Source organism: Myodes glareolus, chromosome 9, assembly GCF_982192425.1.
Source record: "Myodes glareolus chromosome 9, mMyoGla1.1, whole genome shotgun sequence".
NCBI lineage: Eukaryota > Metazoa > Chordata > Mammalia > Rodentia > Cricetidae > Myodes > Myodes glareolus.
Genome location: NC_142034.1, coordinates 23,152,506 through 23,173,179, shown reverse-complemented (window position 1 = coordinate 23,173,179; position 20,674 = coordinate 23,152,506). Strand labels below are relative to the sequence as shown.

Sequence of the window (20,674 nt, the reverse complement as noted above, 5' to 3'; positions counted from 1 at the left end):
TTTCCTTTTTTTCCCCTTAGAAATTTGCTTTTACATTCTTCTACAAAATGGAACTGATGGGATTAAATGTATAATGTATTAAGGGTATAAATATTTTAATCAAAAACAAGGATGTAAGTTAAAATTTTCCTAATTTTGAATATTAGGACCCACACATATAGACACATTGTCTTAGTGAGAACTTTTTATTACTGTGACGAAACACCATGATAGCAGTAATTCTTATGAACAAAAGCATTTAATTGGGTTGGCTGGCTTACAGTTTCAGAGGTCCAAGTCCATAACCATCATGACAGTGAGCATGGTGGTGTGCAGGTAGTTGTGGCGTTGGAGTAAGAGCTGAGAGTCCTACATCTTGCAGGCAAAGGGAACTTAACTGAGCGTGAGGGCCCACAGATGTGAGCCTGTTCCACCTTTATTATAGGTCAGAGAGTTTGAGCTTCATTTTGCCCTTTCAAAGTTGTTGACAACAGGTGTGGCTACAAACAAGAGATCCCAACCTAGGGTGTGGTTAATTAGTATTTTGACTATAGATGTGAATCCGCTCCACCTGAACCAAAGGTCGAAGAATTCAAGTCTATTCCTTATATCAAGTTAATGAAGTCTGTTGCCTCCCCCTCCCCTTTTGGAGTGAAGTATATAAACGTGTGGAAAATAAATGTTGGCGGTTTGGTATTCATTGAATTTCCCTCCCAGCGCTATTCTGTTCCCGTCTCTTATTTCTCTCATATCTCTCTTCCTTTTGCTTAATAATTCTAATCTTCATGCTTTTACCCTGAAACATATGAATTTCGTTGAGACTAGTCCCCGACAACTGAGACTTTGGGTGGCATCTTGAGCATAGGAAACCTCAGAATCTGTCGCTGCTGTGACAGACTTCCTCCAACAAGGCCATAATCACTCCAAAAAGCCACACCTCCTCATAGTGCCACTCCCTATGAGATTATGGGAGCCAATTACATTCAAACTGCCACACACATGAATGCAAATACACACATACCATTTTCATGCCTGCATCTCACATAGCACTTTATAAGAATAATTTAAATATGATTTAAATTTCCAGTGTCTTTATGTGAAATATGAATCATCAATTATTCTGTGAAGATTTGTTTACATTTTAATTATATGTTTCTCTGTGCGGGTACATACATGTGAGTATTAGTGCCTGTGGAGACCAGAGGCACCAGATCCTCTGGAGCTAGAGTTAAAAGTAGTTGCAAACTATGTGTCTGTGTGTGTGTGTGTGTGTGCATGTGCGTGCGCGTGTGCGTGTGCTAGGAACCAAACTCAGATCCTCTGGAAGAGCAGTAGATATTCTTAACCATGCAGCTATTTCTCCAGTCCCTTCAGTTAATTTTTAAAGATTTATTTTTATTTGAAATTGTATGTATGTTTGTGTGTCTATGTGTATGTGTGAAGGGGGTGTATGTGCACAAGAGTGCAGTTTCCTAAAGAGACCAAAGAAGGGCAGACAGTCCCTGGAGCTGGAGATGCAGGTGACTGTACACCACTCAACGTGGGTATTGGGAACCAAACTCAGGTCCTTTGCAAGAGCAGAAATTGCTTTTAATATTCCAGACCTAAGTCCTCAATCGATTACAATGATTATGGAAGACACAGAGGACAGTACAAATGAATTCTTATATGTATGAAAGTTTATTAGAAAGATGTGAGATCAAAGGACATAAAAATTCATTTTAGGGGAAAAATGCAGAATATATCCAAACCCTCAGGTCTGGGGTTTAAAGTCAATGCTAAGATAAGAGCTGTAACAAAAGTCTAATTTACTAGGAATAATAATTTAGAGCTATAAAGTTAATCAATTTGGAGAATTATGATAAACTCTTAGCCCATGAAGCAGAAACCAATTTCTATACTGTTCTAATATTGGAAGGAAATGATAGCAAAAGAGAAAATGTAAAGTGAGCCAGAATGTGCTGTCCTATGCTGGGGAGGACCATGGGCTCTGGAATTGTGCAGTCCATCCTATTAATTGATGTTAAACAGATTCCATGTGTCCTAAAGACTCACATGTAAGAGTGGTCTAGAGCCTGCGGAGGGAGACGAGTCTAGAGCAGGGAGGGACCTCAGCAGCAGCAAGGGGTGGCACAGCACATGGGGCGGGGACAGGTGGAGATGACACAGGTGGGGCGGTAGCAAGTACTCTGGCAGCAGACCTGACCACAGACTGGACGCACACAGCAGCAGGGGCGGCAGCAGGGGCGGCAGCAGGGCTGGCAGCAAGGACTGCAGCAGCTGGAACTACCACAGGAGGGCTGGCAGCAGCTGGAGATGCAGCAGCTGGGGCGGCAGCAGCTGGGACGGCAGCAGCTGGGCCTGCAGCAGCTGGACACACAGCAGCTGGGGCGGCAGCAGCTGGGGCGGCAGCAGCTAGACACACAGCAGCTGGGGCGGCAGCAGCTAGACACACAGCAGCTGGGGCGGCAGCAGCTAGGGCGGCAGCAGCTGGGGCGGCAGCAGCTGGGTCTGCAACAGCTGGACACACAGCAGCTGGGGCGGCAGCAGCCTTGGCCACAGCCCTCCTCAGAGCAGACAGAACCACAACAGGAGTTGACCATGGTGTCAGAGGTGGAAGGTGGGTTTTCAAGAGGGTGAAGGTATTGGGTTTGGAAGTCTCCTTGCCCCACACCCCCTTTTATACCTGGCTGAACACCTCATATGACTACATCATCATTTCCTTGTTAGTACTTACCTTCTTGGGAAACTTAATCATTTAATTGCATAATTGTAATATTTCTAGTTAAATACTCCAAAAGCAAGAAAACAACACATCTTATTTTCCTGGTGGGCTCCCATGTTTGGAACTAAAATGCTCATTACATTTTTTTTTCCATAGTGGGTCACCTTTGACCTTTTTGCAAGTAACTTGTCACATGACTCTCTGGCATTTTGTTTTCTAAATGTGACACTTCCTCCTATCTGTACACTGTTCCTTGCAAATCAGGAAAATGTTTTTCTACAAATTCCAGGATGTCTTTTGCTATCAAGGAGTGTTCTATGTAGATGAGATTTGGAGGGGTGGTTAGAAGGGAAGACCCTTTAGGGGGAGACTGTCCCATGTCTCATGGGGACGATGGCGATAGTGTGTGTCCATTGGAGGATTAGGGAGATGTTCAGACCTGAGAAAGTTCTAAACTATCAAGTCTTATTTCAGCCTCTTAAGTTAAAGGGCTTGGCAATGGCTCAGCCACTTAGAAATAAGAGAAATTCAGAATTTTTTTCTTTTTGGTTTTTGGGTCTTTTTTGTTTTTGTATGTCTTCCTGGAGAATGATTAAGAGTGGGGAAATTTTATTCACCTTTTAATTATGTTACCGCACAGTGGGTTTTGTCACTCACAGAGGCAGCAAGAAAAGTTTGCAGAGTAGGCACTATGATTTTGTTATTTGTTATTTATTGTATGTGTGTGGGTACACACCCTCCATGTGGGTCCCAGGGATGGAACTCAGGTCATCTGGAGCGGCAGCACATGCCTTTATTTGCTGAGTCACCTTGCTGGTCTGATTATCTTTTTCATATATATAAAAAATATTTTGAGTTTCTAACTTTGGTGATATATATGCAAGAGTTTTTTTTGCTGGATATTCTAAGCATAGAGCAGGGAGACCCTCATGCCTTCCTGTAAGTGGCTGGATAAGACTCAGGCAGAGGAAGCCATTTAACATAAAATAAGGAATTTCAATGACCTTAATGGAATATCTAAAATCAAAACATGCAGTGCATGGATGTGTTCCATGTGCCCTCAGTGGGGGATAGTTTGTAAAATGTTACTATTGTATCAGACCTTGTGTGAGTCAAGCTGTATTTTTTGTTTTTGTTTTTAATGCAGTTCTGTGAAGTGCTGTGCACTCTTCTTTGGATGGAACAGCTTCACAAAGCACAGAGAGGCTAAAACTAAAAGGTACATCCAAGAGGAAGCACAAAGTAAGCTGACCATGCCTCTGAGTACCAAAGGAAGTCTTTGCTGGGCTTGTCTCGTCTTCTGGGAATGCTTCTCATCGGATCTGCAAACCCTTCCTCATCCACCAAGCCTCACTGGAGATGTTTCCTCCTGCATGGTGTCTGTCCTCATAAACGACCCTCTTCACCTGTCACGACTCCCTGAATCATGCTTCTAGCTTAGCTCAAAGAGGTTTGTGTGGAGTGGATGGGAGAGTAGGAGCAGGCCATTGAATACATTAGAAGAAAGACCCTAAAATAGAAAACAGTCCTCTTTGGGAAAAACTGCACCTATTTGTCTAACCTGTTATTTGGTCAAATGTTCATACTGCTTATGAGGCAGCATTTGCAGCGGTGTGTCACCGGATAAAAGGCTAGGCATAGAAAGCTGCTAAAAACTCGGTTAGCAAAGGCAGACTTGTTTGCAGATATTCGTTAGTACTATGTGTAATCCACAAGTCTATAGCTGTGGAGGGGGTAGGAAGAAGGCGATAAACGGTGACACCTATTCTCTTTGCCCCTAGACCTCCCAGTTTTTGTCTTACTGTTGGAAACATTAAAAATTAGCCAAAACCATCACTGAACATCCCTTGACTTTGCTCGAGTTTTACATCCTACAGGAGCCCAGACAAAGACTCCATCCCAGAAGGTACAAGAGAGGAATTGGGGAAAGTGGACAGGAGAGGAGAAAAACAATGCCGAACTTTTGTGTTAATGATGGGGTTATACTATAGGCTACGGGGGCAGGCCACGGGAAGTGTCTAAGCCTAGATGCATTAGGCTGCCATGCCTGTCTCCCCAGAATATCTAAGAGAACCAGCTGGGCATTAGTATTAACCATCAAGTCAGTATAATATGAATTTATGAAAACTGATTGATATCTTAGACATAAACAATAATCCTTCATAAACTGTATTTATCATTCTCACAAGAAGTACCAAAATATATAAATAAACATGCCAAGCCATACACTCAGCCTGGATGGCACTAAGTAAGACATTTCTTGAATTATATCAAATAGTTTAAAAATTAATAATAGCACCAATAATGTACCACCAAAGCTAGGTGTGTGAGTGAGTGCTGTTTATTCACTATGGGTATGAATGTGTTTAAGGAAACTATGAAGCACACCAATGGCTCTCCAATGAGATTAGCAATGACTCATGAAGGGGACTTTATTTTTGGTCACAACCTTTTGTGTTGTTTTAAATTTTAAAGACTGTGTGAGAAAGAGAGGTGGGGTTCCTATATAAACTCTGTAATTTTCTTCATGGAGGATGTACAATGCATTTCTGCCATTAAGCTTATATTCCTGTTTCTATCACTGAAAGATTGATTCATTTTAATAAATGGTTCCAGCTCTCAAGTCATGTATCATGAATGGGTTTTGGAACCAGGTGGGAATCTCCAGAAAGCACGTGCTGAGACAGAGAGTAGCATGCTGGCAGCATGGAGACACGCTGTGGGGATCAACAGTCAGGGAAGGGAAGGGGATTAGGTACTGGGAAAAACCAAACTGGAAGGCTGCCTCATGTGCAGGCTTAGTCTTCTGAGCAGTTCAGAAAATGGAATGGTATGTTTACAACCTCTAAACGGAGGAGTGGAATGTGGTTCTTTATCATGCCACCCTGGGAAAGGAGGGCAGGTTCAGGGAAGAGTCACCATCTCCAGCAACAGCAAGGGGCTTCCCCCAGCACTCATTTACATCACCTGCCTGTCTCAGAAGTGGTCCCCTATCCCGCTGATGAGTGACCCTTTGACAATCTGCCTTCATGAAGTACACATGTGGAGAAAGGTTTATCTCACCTAGCTCTGGAGTAGAACACACAATGACTTCACCAAGCCATGCATTGACTGTTCGTATCCCCCCAAAGAGACTGAAAGGTGGTGTGAATTGTGTCCAGTCTTCTCTAGTGATTTCTCCTGTTATAAAATCAGGGATGCTCCTTCATTTTAATTCCCCCTTCCCTCTAACAACGACAAAGTGATTAATTTACCTGAGACAAAGAAGACGATTTGGAGAAAACTAGGCAGTAGTTAATGCCATTCCGTTTCTGTTGGAGGTTTGACTAACATGCCCTGTTTACTTTTAAGTATAGTGAAAATACAACTCACACTTAGGCAGTCGTGTTGGCTAGACTTACAGGTAGACTCTGATGTTTCTGGGAGACATTCTCTCACAGCAAACTCCCAGGCCTCTGGCGCTAACCATCTTTCCATCCTTTCTTCCGCAACGTTCCCTGAGCCTTAGGTGAGGGAGTGTTTTATAGATCTGTCTATATATCAGGACTGGGCTCCCCAACTCTGCATACTGATTGGTTATGGTTTTCTGCAGTGGACTCAACAGGTTAGATCTAGGAATATATGCGTACAGTAACAACTGATGAAAAGAGAGGTAGCGGGTTTGAAGGAGAGTAGGGAGGGGTGTCTGGAAGGGTCTGGAATGGGAAATGCTGTGATTAAAATACAATCTCAGAAATAAACTAAATGAAGGAAAAATTACATTAACCTCAGAAGAATATGTAAAGTTTTTTCTCTTTTTGTATTTTTAAAATATTCTCTCCCTCCTTCTCTCTCTCCTTCCCTCCCTCCCTCCCTCCCTCCCTCCCTCCCTCCCTCCCTCCCTCCCTCCCTCCCCCCCCATGCATTTGCAGTTGCCACAGCCTGCATGCCCTCAGAGAACAACATGTGGGAGTCAGTTCTCTCCTTCCGCAATGTGAGCGCCAGATTTGGAACCCTGATCGTCAGGTTTGTTAATGAAGTGCCTTTATCTGCTGAACCATTTCTCAAGCCCCCTGTTTTATTTACATATTTTTAATAAATAAAGCAAAAATCACATTTAATTTTCAGTACCCATGGGATGGATGTTTATTTTTGTTACAGAGAAATAGCCAAGTATGACAATTTTTGCAAAGACTGTAAAAGACACTTTATTGGGCTTTAATGGCAGAAGGGTTAAAATGTGTGCTCCTACAAGTGCCAAGGATAATTTAAATTCCTCTAGCCTGATGGATAGATAAAAAGACAAGAGGAGACGTGTTGGGAGAGACCTGTTAGGTTATTGGGAGATTTTTGATAAATTCATTCTAAGAGGAAGAACTTTGGACAGAAGTCAGAATGAACACACAAAACAGCTACAAATAAGACTGATTTCTGGGACTCAGGAAACCAAGTACCTTGGACACTAGGTATTTCCTAGAAGGAAGGACTTCATTTGTAGAGAATGTGGAGATAAACGGTGCTTTCAGAGAGAAGATTTAGCAGCAAGGGGTGGCACAGCACATGGGGCGGGGGCAGGTGGAGATGACACAGGTGGGGCGGTAGCAAGTGCTCTGGCAGCAGACCTGACCGCAGACTGGACGCAGGCAGCAGCAGGGGCGGCAGCAGGGGCTGCAGCAGGGGCTGCAGCAGGGACTATAGCATGGCTGGCAGCATGGCTGGCAGCAGGGGCTGCAGCAGGGCTGGCAGCAGGGACTACAGCATGGCTGGCAGCATGGCTGGCAGCAGGGGCTGCAGCATGGCTGGCAGCAGGGGCGGCAGCAGGGCTGGCAGCAGCTAGAACCGCCACAGGAGGGTTGGCAGCAGCTGGAGATGCAGCAGCAGGGTCTGCAGCAGCTGGGGCGGCAGCAGGTGGTCCTGCAGCAGGTGGTTTGGCAGCAGCTGGGCTGGCAGCAGCCTTGGCCACAGCCCTCCTCAGAGCCACAACAGGAGCTGACCATGGTGTTGGGAAGTGGAGGTTCTGGGTGTGTTTACAAGGTGGTGAGAGTTCCTAGTTTGGTCTCTCCCCTTGCTATCTCTTGCTTTTATACCCTGCTGAGGGCTATTAATCACAGGGCTCTTGTTTATACTACAGAAGATAAGAGTTTTAGCCAATTAGTTGTGTTTATCTATAAATAGAAAAAACTGCTTCCTTTTCCTGTTGTATTCTATGCTAATTTGACAAAGCTAAGAGAACTGGATTTCTTTTTTCTTCCTTTGATACATCCCCTAAGTTAGACACAGTCCTTGACTTTGTCCCCTTGGGTTTAGAGGTAATTCTTTATTTCTAGCTTTATGAGTAGCATGTTCAGAACATACATTATGGTGACTATACCTCTGGCAGCAATGGGTTTGAAGCAGGTCTTATAGGATACTGGTGGAAAACCAGGATGGAATATTGGTATTTCAGGGGTATAAGGGAGATAGCTTGCAATCAGCACAGAGGGTGTATTTCCTACCAGTTAGGCAGGTGCGAGCAAACTTAGTGAAGGTCATATCAATCTCTTCTTATTTAATCTCCCCAAGGTGAAATAGCATTGCAATGGCAATTATTTTAGAATAGCAAAAGCAGGTTGACATGATGGGTCCCAAAACTGTTAAATTACTAGTGTCATGCTTTTCAGACTTGAGTGTTTTAAGGGCACATTTTGTTCAACTTTTTGATAAGTCAACAAACCCAATGAGTATGTGTGATAAAATCATATTAATACATTGTCTGCAAGTATAAAACTCCCAAAGAATAGATAAAAAATAATTTTAAAAGGTATGTCTTTTCCATATTCTGAGTTATTTTTTCTTTAACAGTGTATATTCAAGAAGTTTTGATTCGAGATAAAATAGAAGCAAAGGCATAAACTTTCTTCTACCTCCTACAAATCACGAAAGAAACAGGATAGATACATGGTAAAGAGCTTGTCAGTTATTCCCAAGGTTGTTGGACTACCCAATAAAATAACAATGAAGTTTTTAAATCTGTGCATTCCCAATGGACAGCGTGATAACCCTGCTAGTTAAAATTACCCTTTTGGCGGAGTGGATGGGGGTGGGTTGAGGGGGTGGTGGTGGGGAAAGAGGCAAGCAGGAGGAGGGATGGTAAAGGGAATTGTGATTGGTATATAAAATAAATTAAAAATGTTTTAAAAATTAGTTGAATACCTACTATGAGCCAGGAATTTTTGGAGCTCCCTGTAATTGTTATCTTATTTACATTTCTCAAGGACTCTGTGAGGTGGGTGCAATTCTTATCCCTTACACGTGAGGTGACTGAGATTTGGAATGGACTAAAGAGACATAGCCAGTCTCTCGTAGAACATGAAGAATGATAATCCAGTGTCATTTTTGTGACTAGGCTGTTGTTTTCATCTTTATCAAATTAGCAAACTCTTACTCATCCTTCAGTGTTCAGCCCAGCTCACTTCTGACCTCCTTCTTGACATCTACCACATTCAACTGAACCTTTCTTTCCCCATCACCTCAGTCCCAGGGTGTCACATCATGTCAGAACTGTTTTTTTCTGTCTCCCTTTGCCAAGGTAGAGCCTAAAAGGTTTTAGTTTTAAGAAAATGTCCCGCGTGCATTTAGTAGTACGGTGCCTAGTCATAAATGAGAGGTCAGTTGAGTGAATGTACAATTTATCAAAAACAAAGGCACTTGTCAATGACAGAGAAAAATCTATTTGGGTGGAGAAGAAAAGAAGAAGCATTCAGATGATGGACACAGGCTTGGATGGGCCTTTGTTTGGACTTGTGATGGACTCAATAACCTGCCAATCATGTGTGGAGATTGCAGAGGGAGATAATTCTTAATGAGTAGGATGGAGAGAATTTAAGGATTTTCTTGAACTTAGATATACTGAATGCCGTGTCTCCATTCAGTGGGAAGAAAGAGCAGCACCCAGGCCTTGCAAATATTTAGAATGCAGGAAGCAGGAAGCAGACTGAGATGGTGGTTGGATTAAAGGGCTATAATGTGAATGCCTGGCTAGGTTTGTAGGAATAAATGTAGGAAGAAGGAAAAACAGTGGTTTGGTAGATACTCCGGTGAAGTAAGCTAGAGTTAGTTACAAAGGCAGGGATACCCAAAGCCTCATAATGCGAGAAGTTTCATATGCTTCTGTCTCATATATATGAACAAACACACTTTCGAAGTCAAAACCTTCCTGATAGTTTTAGCATTAAAAATGCACACTAGTAATCAGGATACATGTTATACAACTATAAAATTATCAAAGAACAAATTCAACAAGAATTTTAAAAAATACTGTATACTAAGCCATCATATATAACAAAAGTGTATGTGTGTGTGTGTGTGTGTGTGTGTGTGTGTGTGCAGAGAGAGAGAGAGAGAGAGAGAGAGAGAGAGAGAGAGAATATGCAAAGATCCTCCAAGATAGACTAGAAGAAATCCATGCCTTGTATTATAGTCCCAGGTGAGAAACCGTCTAGAAAAGTCAGAGTCCCTAGAAAAAAAAAACTTACTGTTGTTTATGTAAATCCAGATAAAGGCAAACTGTTTTCTATGTGTGCATGTTTGGGTTTTTCTGAGGGGGGGAAATAATATTTAAATTTATTTATTTTATTATTTTATTACTTAAAAAAATACCAATCCAAATTTCCACTCCCTCTTCTCCTCCCACTCCCCCACTCCCTCCACAGACCCTCGCACCCCACCCCCTCCAGTCCTAAGAGAGAGCAATGCACCCAGCCCTGTGGAAAGTCCAAGGCCCTCCACACTACATCTAGGTTGATCAAAGTATACGGGATTTGTCTCTACTGCATATACTGACTTCTTGGGATCCTATTCTCTTTGGATGTATGTTTGTAACTGTAGACAAATGCTACTCTCAGTCTTAAGCAGAGAAACTTCTCTTGGCAGCCAGTAGCTACAAAGACAGAGATGTACCGGGGCCCAAACTGCCGAGAATAAGTGACAACTGAACGCTCAGCTCTAAGTTCTCATACCACATCCTCCAAGGCTCAGGGAATGTCTCCAAAGAGTGCAGTGGAAGATAGGAAGGAAGGCTGTGGTCTGCCACCCTCTAAGCAAGGAACAGTCACTGCCAGTACCGACTCAGCATCTGTTCTTACCCGCTCTGATCCTGCACAAGACTGGCCCTGTCAGCTATCAGTCACGGATTAGGGCAGGGCTATAATCATTCCTGGTGAACTTTTGGCTACCGATAGATTCTGGGCAAGGTGTAGTCCTTGCTTTTCTTTCCTTCACTCACCGGTGAGTAGACCAGGCTCCAGTGAGCACCCAACTCAGTATTGCACGGATGGGTTCAGTTTATTTAGCTTAGTGAACCACAAAGCAAAAGGACATATGAGGGAGCAGTATTTGTAGTGACAGCGTTGTGGGGGGCGGGGCAGGAAAGCAGACCAGGCTCTCCTAGTAGCCTGACAGAAATCTAAGCCTTAGTTTACTAAAATGGGGCAAAGCTAAAAAGACAGTCCTCAGAAAAACCACAGCCTTCTGCTGGTTCAAAGGGGCACCCCAGGACCCCTTCTGCTGGCTCAGTAGGTCCCCAAAGGCCCTTGCTGGCTGAGCAAGTGTCCCCACCCCCAGCCTTAAAGGTAGCTTTTCCTACCCTGCTGCTGGAAGGTTTCTAACCACTAGGGCCTCCCACCAATCAGCACCCAGACAAATCTTTCCTCCACCAATCAACCCAGATTAATTCCTCTTCCCTGGAATTCCCTTAACTTTTTCAAAGGAGCTTGTGACCTTCTTTGGGGGTCGCCAAGTGCCACCCCAACGTTGGAATTAATAAAACGCTCTTGTTGTTCACTTGGCTGTTGGTCTTTGGGGGCTTCTGTCATACCTTCACAGTGTGAAGGAGGGGAACTGAAGGGGTATGAAAGAAATAAAAAAAAAAGGATGAGGGTGAGCATAATCAGAATGTATTATACCAACATATAAAATTGTCAAAGAACATATTTAATTAATGAAAATGTAAAAATATTAAAGGATAAATTAATTCAAGAATGACATAACTTCAGACACTCGATGTCTGTGATAAGTGGTGGATAATCGCGCTCCATTTCCACTTCCAGGACAGCTTGAAATGTCTTAAAAAGGCACAGGAGAGGTGAGCAGACTTGGTATTTGGTAAAGGTAACTAGTAATTCACTAATAGTTGAAAGATGAACATTAATAATTGTTTCTGATATTTTGTTTTATCTGTTTTGTTGCTTTTGGTCTTACTGTTTGTTTTTACTCTCTTTTTAATTTTTTTAAGAGAGAACACAAAGTTTGCTGGGAAGGGAGGCAAGGAGGATCTGGGGGAAGCAAGAGGATGGGAAAACATTATCGAAATATTTTGTATGAAAAAATGTTAAAAAATAGAGAAAAAGAGAAAGTAACAACATTAATATAATAATAATAACTTTGTTGATATTTGAGGTGGAAGAATTACCTCTGATTAAATAGGATTGATTATTTAAATGTAAAAATTAAGGAGATTAGAGAAAAGATCAGCTGTTTAAGGGGAAAAAGATGTTTCATACAAAGCTGCAGGACAATGGGAAGAAAAGCGTGGAAACATCGAGGCCTTGAAAATATTTGGAGGTAGGGGCATAAGTCATATGCTCTTTCATGTATAATAAAAGAAATAAAATAGAGATGATACTTTTTATCCATTAGTTTGTCAAAAACTCAAATTTTGACAATATGGAAATAAAGATGCTCATAATTTTCTTGTTATTTCCAATAAATAGCAGCATTATTCTTGGGCAAGCTATTCCAAATCTATAAAGTATATATAATCTGGAAGAAATATGTGAAAATGCTTTTATAAGATTATTTATATCAGTTCTACTCATAAGGGGAAATAAAGTAACAAAACAGAACTGGACACAGCCTGGCCATTCTTCTATAGGATGCAGAGGAAGAAATGACAGTCACTTTCTATAACGCAGCACTGTGCAGCCCCGAAAGTGAAGAGGGTGCCTCTCTGAGGGCTACTATGAAACAGTATATTGTTAGGCATCAGAAAAGTAAGTATAGCAAACATGCACCACATTGTGTGTCTAAACATCCCATGATGCAAATACATGTGGGCTGGAGAGCTATCTCAGATGTTAAGAGCACTGGTTGCTTTTCCAGAGGTCCTGGGTTTGTTCCTTAGCACCACATGATGGCTCACAACTATTGGTAACTCCAACTCCAGTGGGTCTGATGGTCTCCATTGGCACCAGGCACACGTGTGGTGCATGAACATACATACAGACAAAACACCTACACACATAAAATGAAATTTTAAAAATATGTCACACACATGCACATTTGCTTAAAATTTCAAATGAGAAAGTAGAGGAAGAGGAAGTGAAGACGTAAGAATAAAATATCCCCACCAAAAACCAAGATAGAGTAGCAGGAGTGGGCTTAATTCTTATCTGAGACAATTGAAAAGCCAAACAGAAAGGAATCACAGAGTTGTAGATATTGGCTGTCAGGTAGGGCAGGAGACTGGGCTATTGGTGTGTGACAAAGAGAGGAGGTCGGGAAGAGAAGGAAAGGATCTTGTGTTCTCTTTCAAGACTAGCCATCCCATTATCTTTAAACGTCTTTCAACAATAGCAGCAACAACAACAAAAAGACTATTTCCGCTCCACAGGGCTCAGGGACATTCGGGGACCTAAGGTCTTCAGTTGCACCACCCAGATGCAACCACTCCACATCACGATGTTAGGGAATCTGCCTTGGTGTGGCAGAACCGTCAAGACTGAGAGAAGAAGCATCCTGGGGCTTGGTTTCTTTAAGTCATAGATTCATCGTGAGCTTCGTCTTCCTCTGTTTGCAGACGAGAACTTACAGATTGACACAGCCCCTCATCGCTCACGTCCGTCCTCTGACTGCACGCTTAGCTTAGCACTTTCAGCTTTCATTTTTCTATTTTTAGAAAATCAATTGCCCTCCGTTAGAGACACCAACTGTGCTAGCTTTGCAGTTACTATGAGATGTTTGCATGTGCATAATATCAGAAGATGCAGACCCATAGAATATGGGTCTTTCTAAAATGAATTTTTGATTTTTATCCACGGGCTTTTCAATATTGTCTAAAAACAAAGTAGACTGTTGATAAAAAAAGACAAATATAGTTTAAAATTTTTTTATTTTCACCAATAAAGCCTTTCCATTCACCCTACAGGTATGGCCAAAACACAAGTTCTTCAGGATTAAGAAGAAATCTTAGAGACTTATCAAATCCCACTGGATTTTCTATATGGGGTAGTAGTGGTTTATTTTGACACAGTGATCTAGCACAGAAAAACCAGAGGAGTAAGAATGACCAAAGTGTATCTTCATTGAGCAATTAAGAGACTATAAAGATCATCAACATAGAAATATTGAAGTCAGCCTGTGAACCTTTGAGCTTTGTGACCTGAATCTAGGAATTAAGAGAAATCTAGGAAGGATTGGTCAGGTCAGTTCAACAACTGGTGAGGTACAAGCAAGTCCACACATAGATGGGAAGGGGAGGGCCACATGAGGGATTTGGATTGAAGTTAGAATAGCTGTTGTTGGGTCCAATAAAACACAGAAATAGGATTCAACAAAATAATATTGAACCCATTCTGTGCATCCTTGTGGCCAGTGACGGGGACAGAGGTGAAATAGAAGCTGGATCCATGGATGGAGGCTCAGCAGCAGCAAGGGGTGGCACAGCACATGGGGCGGGGGCAGGTGGAGATGACACAGGTGGGGCGGTAGCAAGTGCTCTGGCAGCAGACCTGACCACAGACTGGACGCAGGCAGCAGCAGGGGCGGCAGCAGGGGCGGCAGCAGGGCTGGCAGCAAGGACTGCAGCAGCTGGAACCACCACAGGAGGGCTGGCAGCAGCTGGAGATGCAGCAGCTGGGGCGGCAGCAGCTGGGCTGGCAGCAAGAGGGTCTGCAGCAGCTGGGACGACAGCAGGTGGGTCTGCAGCAGCTGGACACACAGCAGCTGGGACGGCAGCAGCTGGGCCTGCAGCAGCTGGACACACAGCAGCTGGGGCGGCAGCAGCTGGACACACAGCAGCTGGGGCGGCAGCAGCTGGGCTGGCAGCAGCCTTGGCCACAGCCCTCCTCAGAGCAGACAGAGCCACAGCAGGAGTTGACCATGGTGTTAGAGGTGGAGGTTCTGGGTGAGTTTCTGAGAAAGTGAGTTTTGAGAATTTGAAGGTCTCCTGGTTGATGTGCCCTTTTATACTTTGCTCAGCAACTGGTGTCACCATGAGCAAAGCCCCTTTCCTTGTTTTTCTTACTAGGGCATTAATCAGTGTTATTAAGGCATAATTATGTTTGCAAGGTTAAATATTCCAGCATGTAGAAAAGGCATCAGTTTCTTTTTCTGCATTGTTGTGATTCATTGAACTGGGGCATGTGAGATGGCATTTGTGCTTCTGTTTTGGCCTGTGCACCTTCTAAACTGGGGCTAGCACATGGTGTATGTGTCACTCTGGGCCTGCCTGATAATATTTCTGGAATGGCTCACAAGATGTTGCCTCTCTTTATGTGGATATGCATAAGCCATTGCCTGGTAGAGCACTGGTAAAGAGAGAGCCAGGGGAAAGATTCGTGACTGTGTTCATAGCTCATTGTAAAGCTTGTATTTGAATGGTTAGCTCTATATGAGTGCTTCTCAATGTCAAAGACCCATTTAAGGGGTCAAACTGATCCCCTAGGACTCCTCTCTACGTATGGTATATGAAATGTGAATGGGTTTTATTCATCGTCTGATAACTCAGCATACCTAGTAGATTCTGATTTCTATAAAAAAGAGTCCCATGTGAAGCAACCTTCCCCGACACTCTTTCAATAATTATGGGTTTGTGATACTGCTTGGATAATGAGGGCATAGAAGGCTTTGCTGTTTGTCCTATAAACTCTAAAGTATGCTATGTTAAAAGGGAAATTATGAAACAAATTGAAAGTTTTGAAGACCAGGATTCAAATCAAGAATTAAACATCTCATATACTTTTCAATAAAAACCAAGATCACAGAAATCATCGCTGTTAGTGTTGGCCATACTCCAGATCACCTAATCATGCTTTGTGATTATTCTAGTGAGTTTACTTTTCAAAGAACTCACAAGGCACATCGTCACTACAGCTCCTGCAGAAGTGAGTTCAAGTTGTTAGAGACTTTGGTAGTCCCCAAGGCAGAAATATTAACTTCTACACCTTTTATTGTCCTGTTTCTTCTTCTTAGAATGAGAAAAAAAGTGGGAAGTAGACTTGAAAGCATTGGCACAGGGAACCACTTCCTAAATAGAACCCCAACAGCACAGACAATGAGAGAAACAATTAATGAATGGGTCCCCCTGAAACTGAAAATCTTCTGTAAAGCAAAGGACATGGTCAACAAGACAAAGCAAAAGTCTACAGAATGGGAAAAGATCTTCACTAACCCCACATCAGACACAGGTCTGATCTCCAAAATACACAAAGAACTCAAGAAATTGTTCACCAAAAGAACACATAATCCAATAAAAAAAAATGGAGTACAGACCTAAACTCTCAACAGAGGAATCTAAAATGGCTGAAAGATACTTAAGAAAATATTCAACATCCTTAGTCATCAGAGAAATGCAAATCAAAACAACTCTGAGATTCCATCTTATACCTGTAAGAATGGCCAAGATCAAAAACACTGATGACAACTTATGCTGGAGAGGTTGTGGGAAAAAGGGAACACTTCTGCATTGCTGGTGGGAATGCAAGCTGGTACTGCCCCTTTGGATGTCAGTGTGGTGATTTTTCAGAAAATTAGGAAACAACCTTCCTCAAGACCCAGTAATACTACTTTTGGGTATATATCCAAAGGATGCTCAATCATGCCACAAGGACATGTGCTCAACTATGTTCATAGCAACTTTGTTTGTCATAGCTAGAACCTGAAAACAACCTAAATGCTCCTCGACCAAAGAATGGATATGGAAAATGTGATACATTTACACAATGGAGTACTACACAGCAGAAAAAAGTAACGACATCTTGAATTTTGTAGGAAAATGGATGGAGCTAGAAAACATAATTTTGAGTGAGATAATTCAGACACAAAAAGACAATTATCACTCATAGGTGGTTTTTAAACATAAAGCAAAGAAAGCCAGCCTACAAACCACAATCCCAGAGAATTTAGACAACAATGAGGACACTAAGAGAGACTGACACAGATATAATCTACATGGGAAGTAGAAAAAGATAAGATCTCCTGAGTAAATTGGGAGCATGGGGACCTTGGGGGAGGATTGAAGGGGAGGGGAGAAGCAGGAAGGGGAGCAGAGAAAATGTAGAGCTCAATAAAAATAAATAAAAAAGAATGTACCTTCTTCTGCTTCTTCCCAAAAAGTTCTTTTACTTCAAGTCAATGGGCCACCCCAACATCCTTCTTTTGAGTATTTTCTTTGGCATTATTTTATTAGTTTATGGAAATTTCATCTGCTTCTTTTACTTTCTTTTTTACTGGTAGGATTCCCGCTCAAACCCGAACGACTATAATCTGAATGTGTTCAGTTGTCTCCTCCCAGACTATAAACTCCAAAAGTGAGCATTTACAGCTACATATTACCATATCATTCTCATGTTTGGTGATGGATGATCTTCGTGGCCAACTTGAGGGGCTTTAGCATCTCCATGGAAACTCATATCTGGATGTGTCAAAGAGAGTGTTTCCAGAAAACTTAGCCAAAGCAAGGAAGACCCACCCTGAACGTTAGACTGTGGTCCCGGTCCTGTACAGAGTGAAGGAATAAAGGGAACAGAGAGCCGACAGTCATCTTTCTCTGCTTCCTGACCGCAGATTCGATGTGACCAGCTACTCCACACCCTCCCTGCAGGTCTGTCCCATCATAATGGATCATATCCCCTCAAGTGTAAGCAAAGCAAGCCCTTCTTCCTTATGTTTCCTTTCCCAGGTATCTGATCATGAAAATAATGAATATACTTGGATTTGACTACACATTCCACACTTGCTTCTCACACTCCTAAAAATTACTTTAAAAATTCAATTGCTTTATAACTATGTAAATTATTTTTGGGTTCCAAAATAACTTTTACAAAGTGAGACATGTCCAAGGAAGTCTTGCTTTTGTCTTTCTTCACTGTATGCATTCTCTCTCTCCTCTGTGAAGAGAAGTTGCTTTTGATTGACACATGCTGTGTGTACATATTTGTGAGGTACAGTGTAGTTTCTTGGCTCATGTGCATGTTGGATAATGCTTGCCTCAGACTAGTTAGAATATCAACCAACTTAAGTGCTTATTATTTTTTAACTTGAAGGCTGTCTTCACATTATTATTTTAATACAAGTTCACATTTACTACAAGTTTTACTTAATAAATGTTCTTATACTGTGCACAGTTGGTTACAATTTGCTTTGGCTCACTTAATGTACCACAGCAATGGCAAATTACTGTTTATTCTATAGTAGTGGAATCAGATATTCCTCATTGAATTTCTGCTATCCAGTACTCAATTTTGTGGGCATAATATAGCTCATCTGGCTAGTCTTTTACTGAGAAATATACGGGCTATTTCAGGTTTTTTTTTTTGTTTTGCTTTGTTTTTGTTTTGTTTTCTTTCATCTGAAAGAAAAATTTCAGGGAGGGGGTATTTTACTTTATTTTGGTTTAGAGATCACTGCCAAGTACAAACTTTACCTTGCATATTAATTACTTCAAATTCAGTCAGTTTCCTGTGTGTTCTCTCTTTAGCCACACAGTATATTGACTTTTTCTCTGATTCTTGCATCTCCTAGAGCACCTCAACCTTCCTAATGCTGCAACCTTCAATAATAGCAGGTCCTCACGCTGTGCTGACCCCAGCCATAAAATTATTTCATTACTACTTCATAACTGTGATTTTTCTACTATTATGAATCATAATGTAAAAATTTGTGTTTTCCAGTGGTCTTAGGTGACCTCTGTAAGAGGGTCATTTAACCCCCCAAAGAGGTCACCACCCACAGGTTGAGAACCACTGTCCTAGAGTTTCTGAGTTGAGGTTTTGCTCTATACTTACATATTTGTGTCACCATCAGCACAATAATAATTGTCACATACATTCCTTTGGGTTATTCACTCATTGAATTTTTATCCTAAACAAATAGCTGAGGGCTTAGCTCCATTTTGTCCCTCATCCATGAGCCTGTGTTTCCGACTTCCTCTTCAAACTATAAGATTTCAGGTGCTCTCTAGAATGAAAAGATAGGATATGTCATTAATAAAAATATCCCTTTGAGGGGATAGTTCCCATTTTTCATCTAAAGTGGAACTCTAAAGCTCAATTTCATCCCTATGACTAAAATTATAAGCAAAAATACTATGTGCAAACTGAAGAGGACAAAGGTTTTATTTTTTGTTTTGTGTATGTGTGTGTATGTGTGTGTGTGTGTGTGTGTGTGTGTGTGTATGTGGTGTGCCTGTGCATGTGTTACGTATGTATGTGTGGTGTGAGTGTGTGTGGTATATGTCTGTGTATTCTGTAGGTGAAATGCACCTCCTGTGTGTGTGTGGTATATCTGTGGTGGTGGTGGTGGTGGTGGTGGTGTGTGTGTGTGTATTTGAGTAGGCCAGAGGTCAACCTTTGATGTCATTCAGCAGGGTCTGTCCATCTTAGTTTTTGAAACAGAGTCTCTCTCTGGGACCTAGGGTTCACCAACCAGGCTAACATTGCTAGTCCAGCAGCCCAAAGGACTCACTTGCTCTGCTGTCCCAGCACGGAATTTGTCAGCATGTGCCACCAGACTTGGCTTTTGACACAGATTCTGGTTATTGTATTCAGCCCTCATACTTGTGCAACAAGCGCTTTACTGACAGAACTGTCTTCCAACTCCCAAACTCACTTGTTTAAGAAGAGTAGACACCTAGGCTGGGTGGTGATTGCATAGCCAGTACTTTAATCCCAACACTTGGGAGACAGAAACAGGTTGATCTCTGAGTTCGAGTCCAGCCTGGCCTACAGAGCACTTTCCAGGATAGGTTACAAAGCTACACAGAGAAATCCTGTCTTGAAAAACCCAAAGATAAAATAAAAAATAAAGAGTAAAAAAGAAGAGGAGACACTATCTTAAAAGAGTACCAGTCATGTTGAATTTTTAATTGCAGAGATGGGAAGTTTCATTTGGTACAGAAATATATCAGATTATTCCAGCTACAAAGTCCTGTAGAGAAGATGTGAGGAGATGTGTTTTCCCAGTAGTTTTCTGGCTGAGTAAAATTTGTTTCCAGATAAAATCCAGATTCCAGGCATCATCCACTGTCTGGCTACTCACTGGACTCATGAAAATGAGTTCACAGCATCAACCCACATACACAAAAGATATGAACTCAGAGAGAGTAAAATGGATTCATGGCAAGGGTCTCAGCAGCAGCAAGGGGTGGCACAGCACATGGGGCGGGGGCAGGTGGAGATGACACAGGTGGGGCGGTAGCAAGTGCTCTGGCAGCAGACCTGACCACAGACTGGACGCACGCAGCAGCAGGGGCGGCAGCAGGGGCGGCAGCAGGGCTGGCAGCAGGGACTGCAGCAACTGGAACTACCACAGGAGGGCTGGCAGCAGCTGGAGATGCAGCAGCTGGGTCTGCAGCAGCTGGGACGACAGCAGGTGGGCTGGCAGCACACAGACTGGCAGCAGCTGGGCCTGCAGCAGCTGGGGCGGCAGCAGCTGGGGCGGCAGCAGGTGGGCTGGCAGCACACAGACTGGCAGCACTGGGGTCTGCAGCAGCTGGGCCTGCAGCAGCTGGACACACAGCAGGTGGGTCTGCAGCAGCTGGGACGGCAGCAGCTGGGCTGGCAGCAGCCTTGGCCACAGCCCTCCTCAGAGCAGACAGAGCCACAACAGGAGTTGACCATAGTGTCAGAGGTAGAGGTTCGGATTAGTAAGGGAGTGAGTGGTGTAGTGAGTCTGAAAATCCACCTGCTTCGTGCCCCCTTTTATATTCTGCTAAGGGTGTTGTGACCACAGCCTGGA

General features: G+C 42.7%; 1 protein-coding gene across 2 annotated transcripts; it reads right to left on the bottom strand.

Moving 5' to 3' along the window:
• Positions 1–6,833: 6,833 nt before the first annotated feature.
• Positions 6,834–14,835, bottom strand: LOC148120795 (uncharacterized). Of its 2 annotated transcripts, none has more exons than XM_087910009.1 (2): positions 14,502–14,835; positions 6,834–7,637 (listed from the first exon to the last, which is right to left on the bottom strand). In XM_087910009.1, exons 1-2 carry the CDS (start codon positions 14,818–14,820, stop codon positions 7,219–7,221), a joined length of 738 nt encoding a protein of 245 aa, XP_087766135.1. In that variant the 5' UTR covers positions 14,821–14,835; the 3' UTR covers positions 6,834–7,218. The 2 variants fall into 2 exon arrangements, with proteins under 2 accessions (XP_087766135.1, XP_087766134.1); XM_087910008.1 differs by having other exon boundaries at positions 14,541–14,835.
• Positions 14,836–20,674: the final 5,839 nt, after the last annotated feature.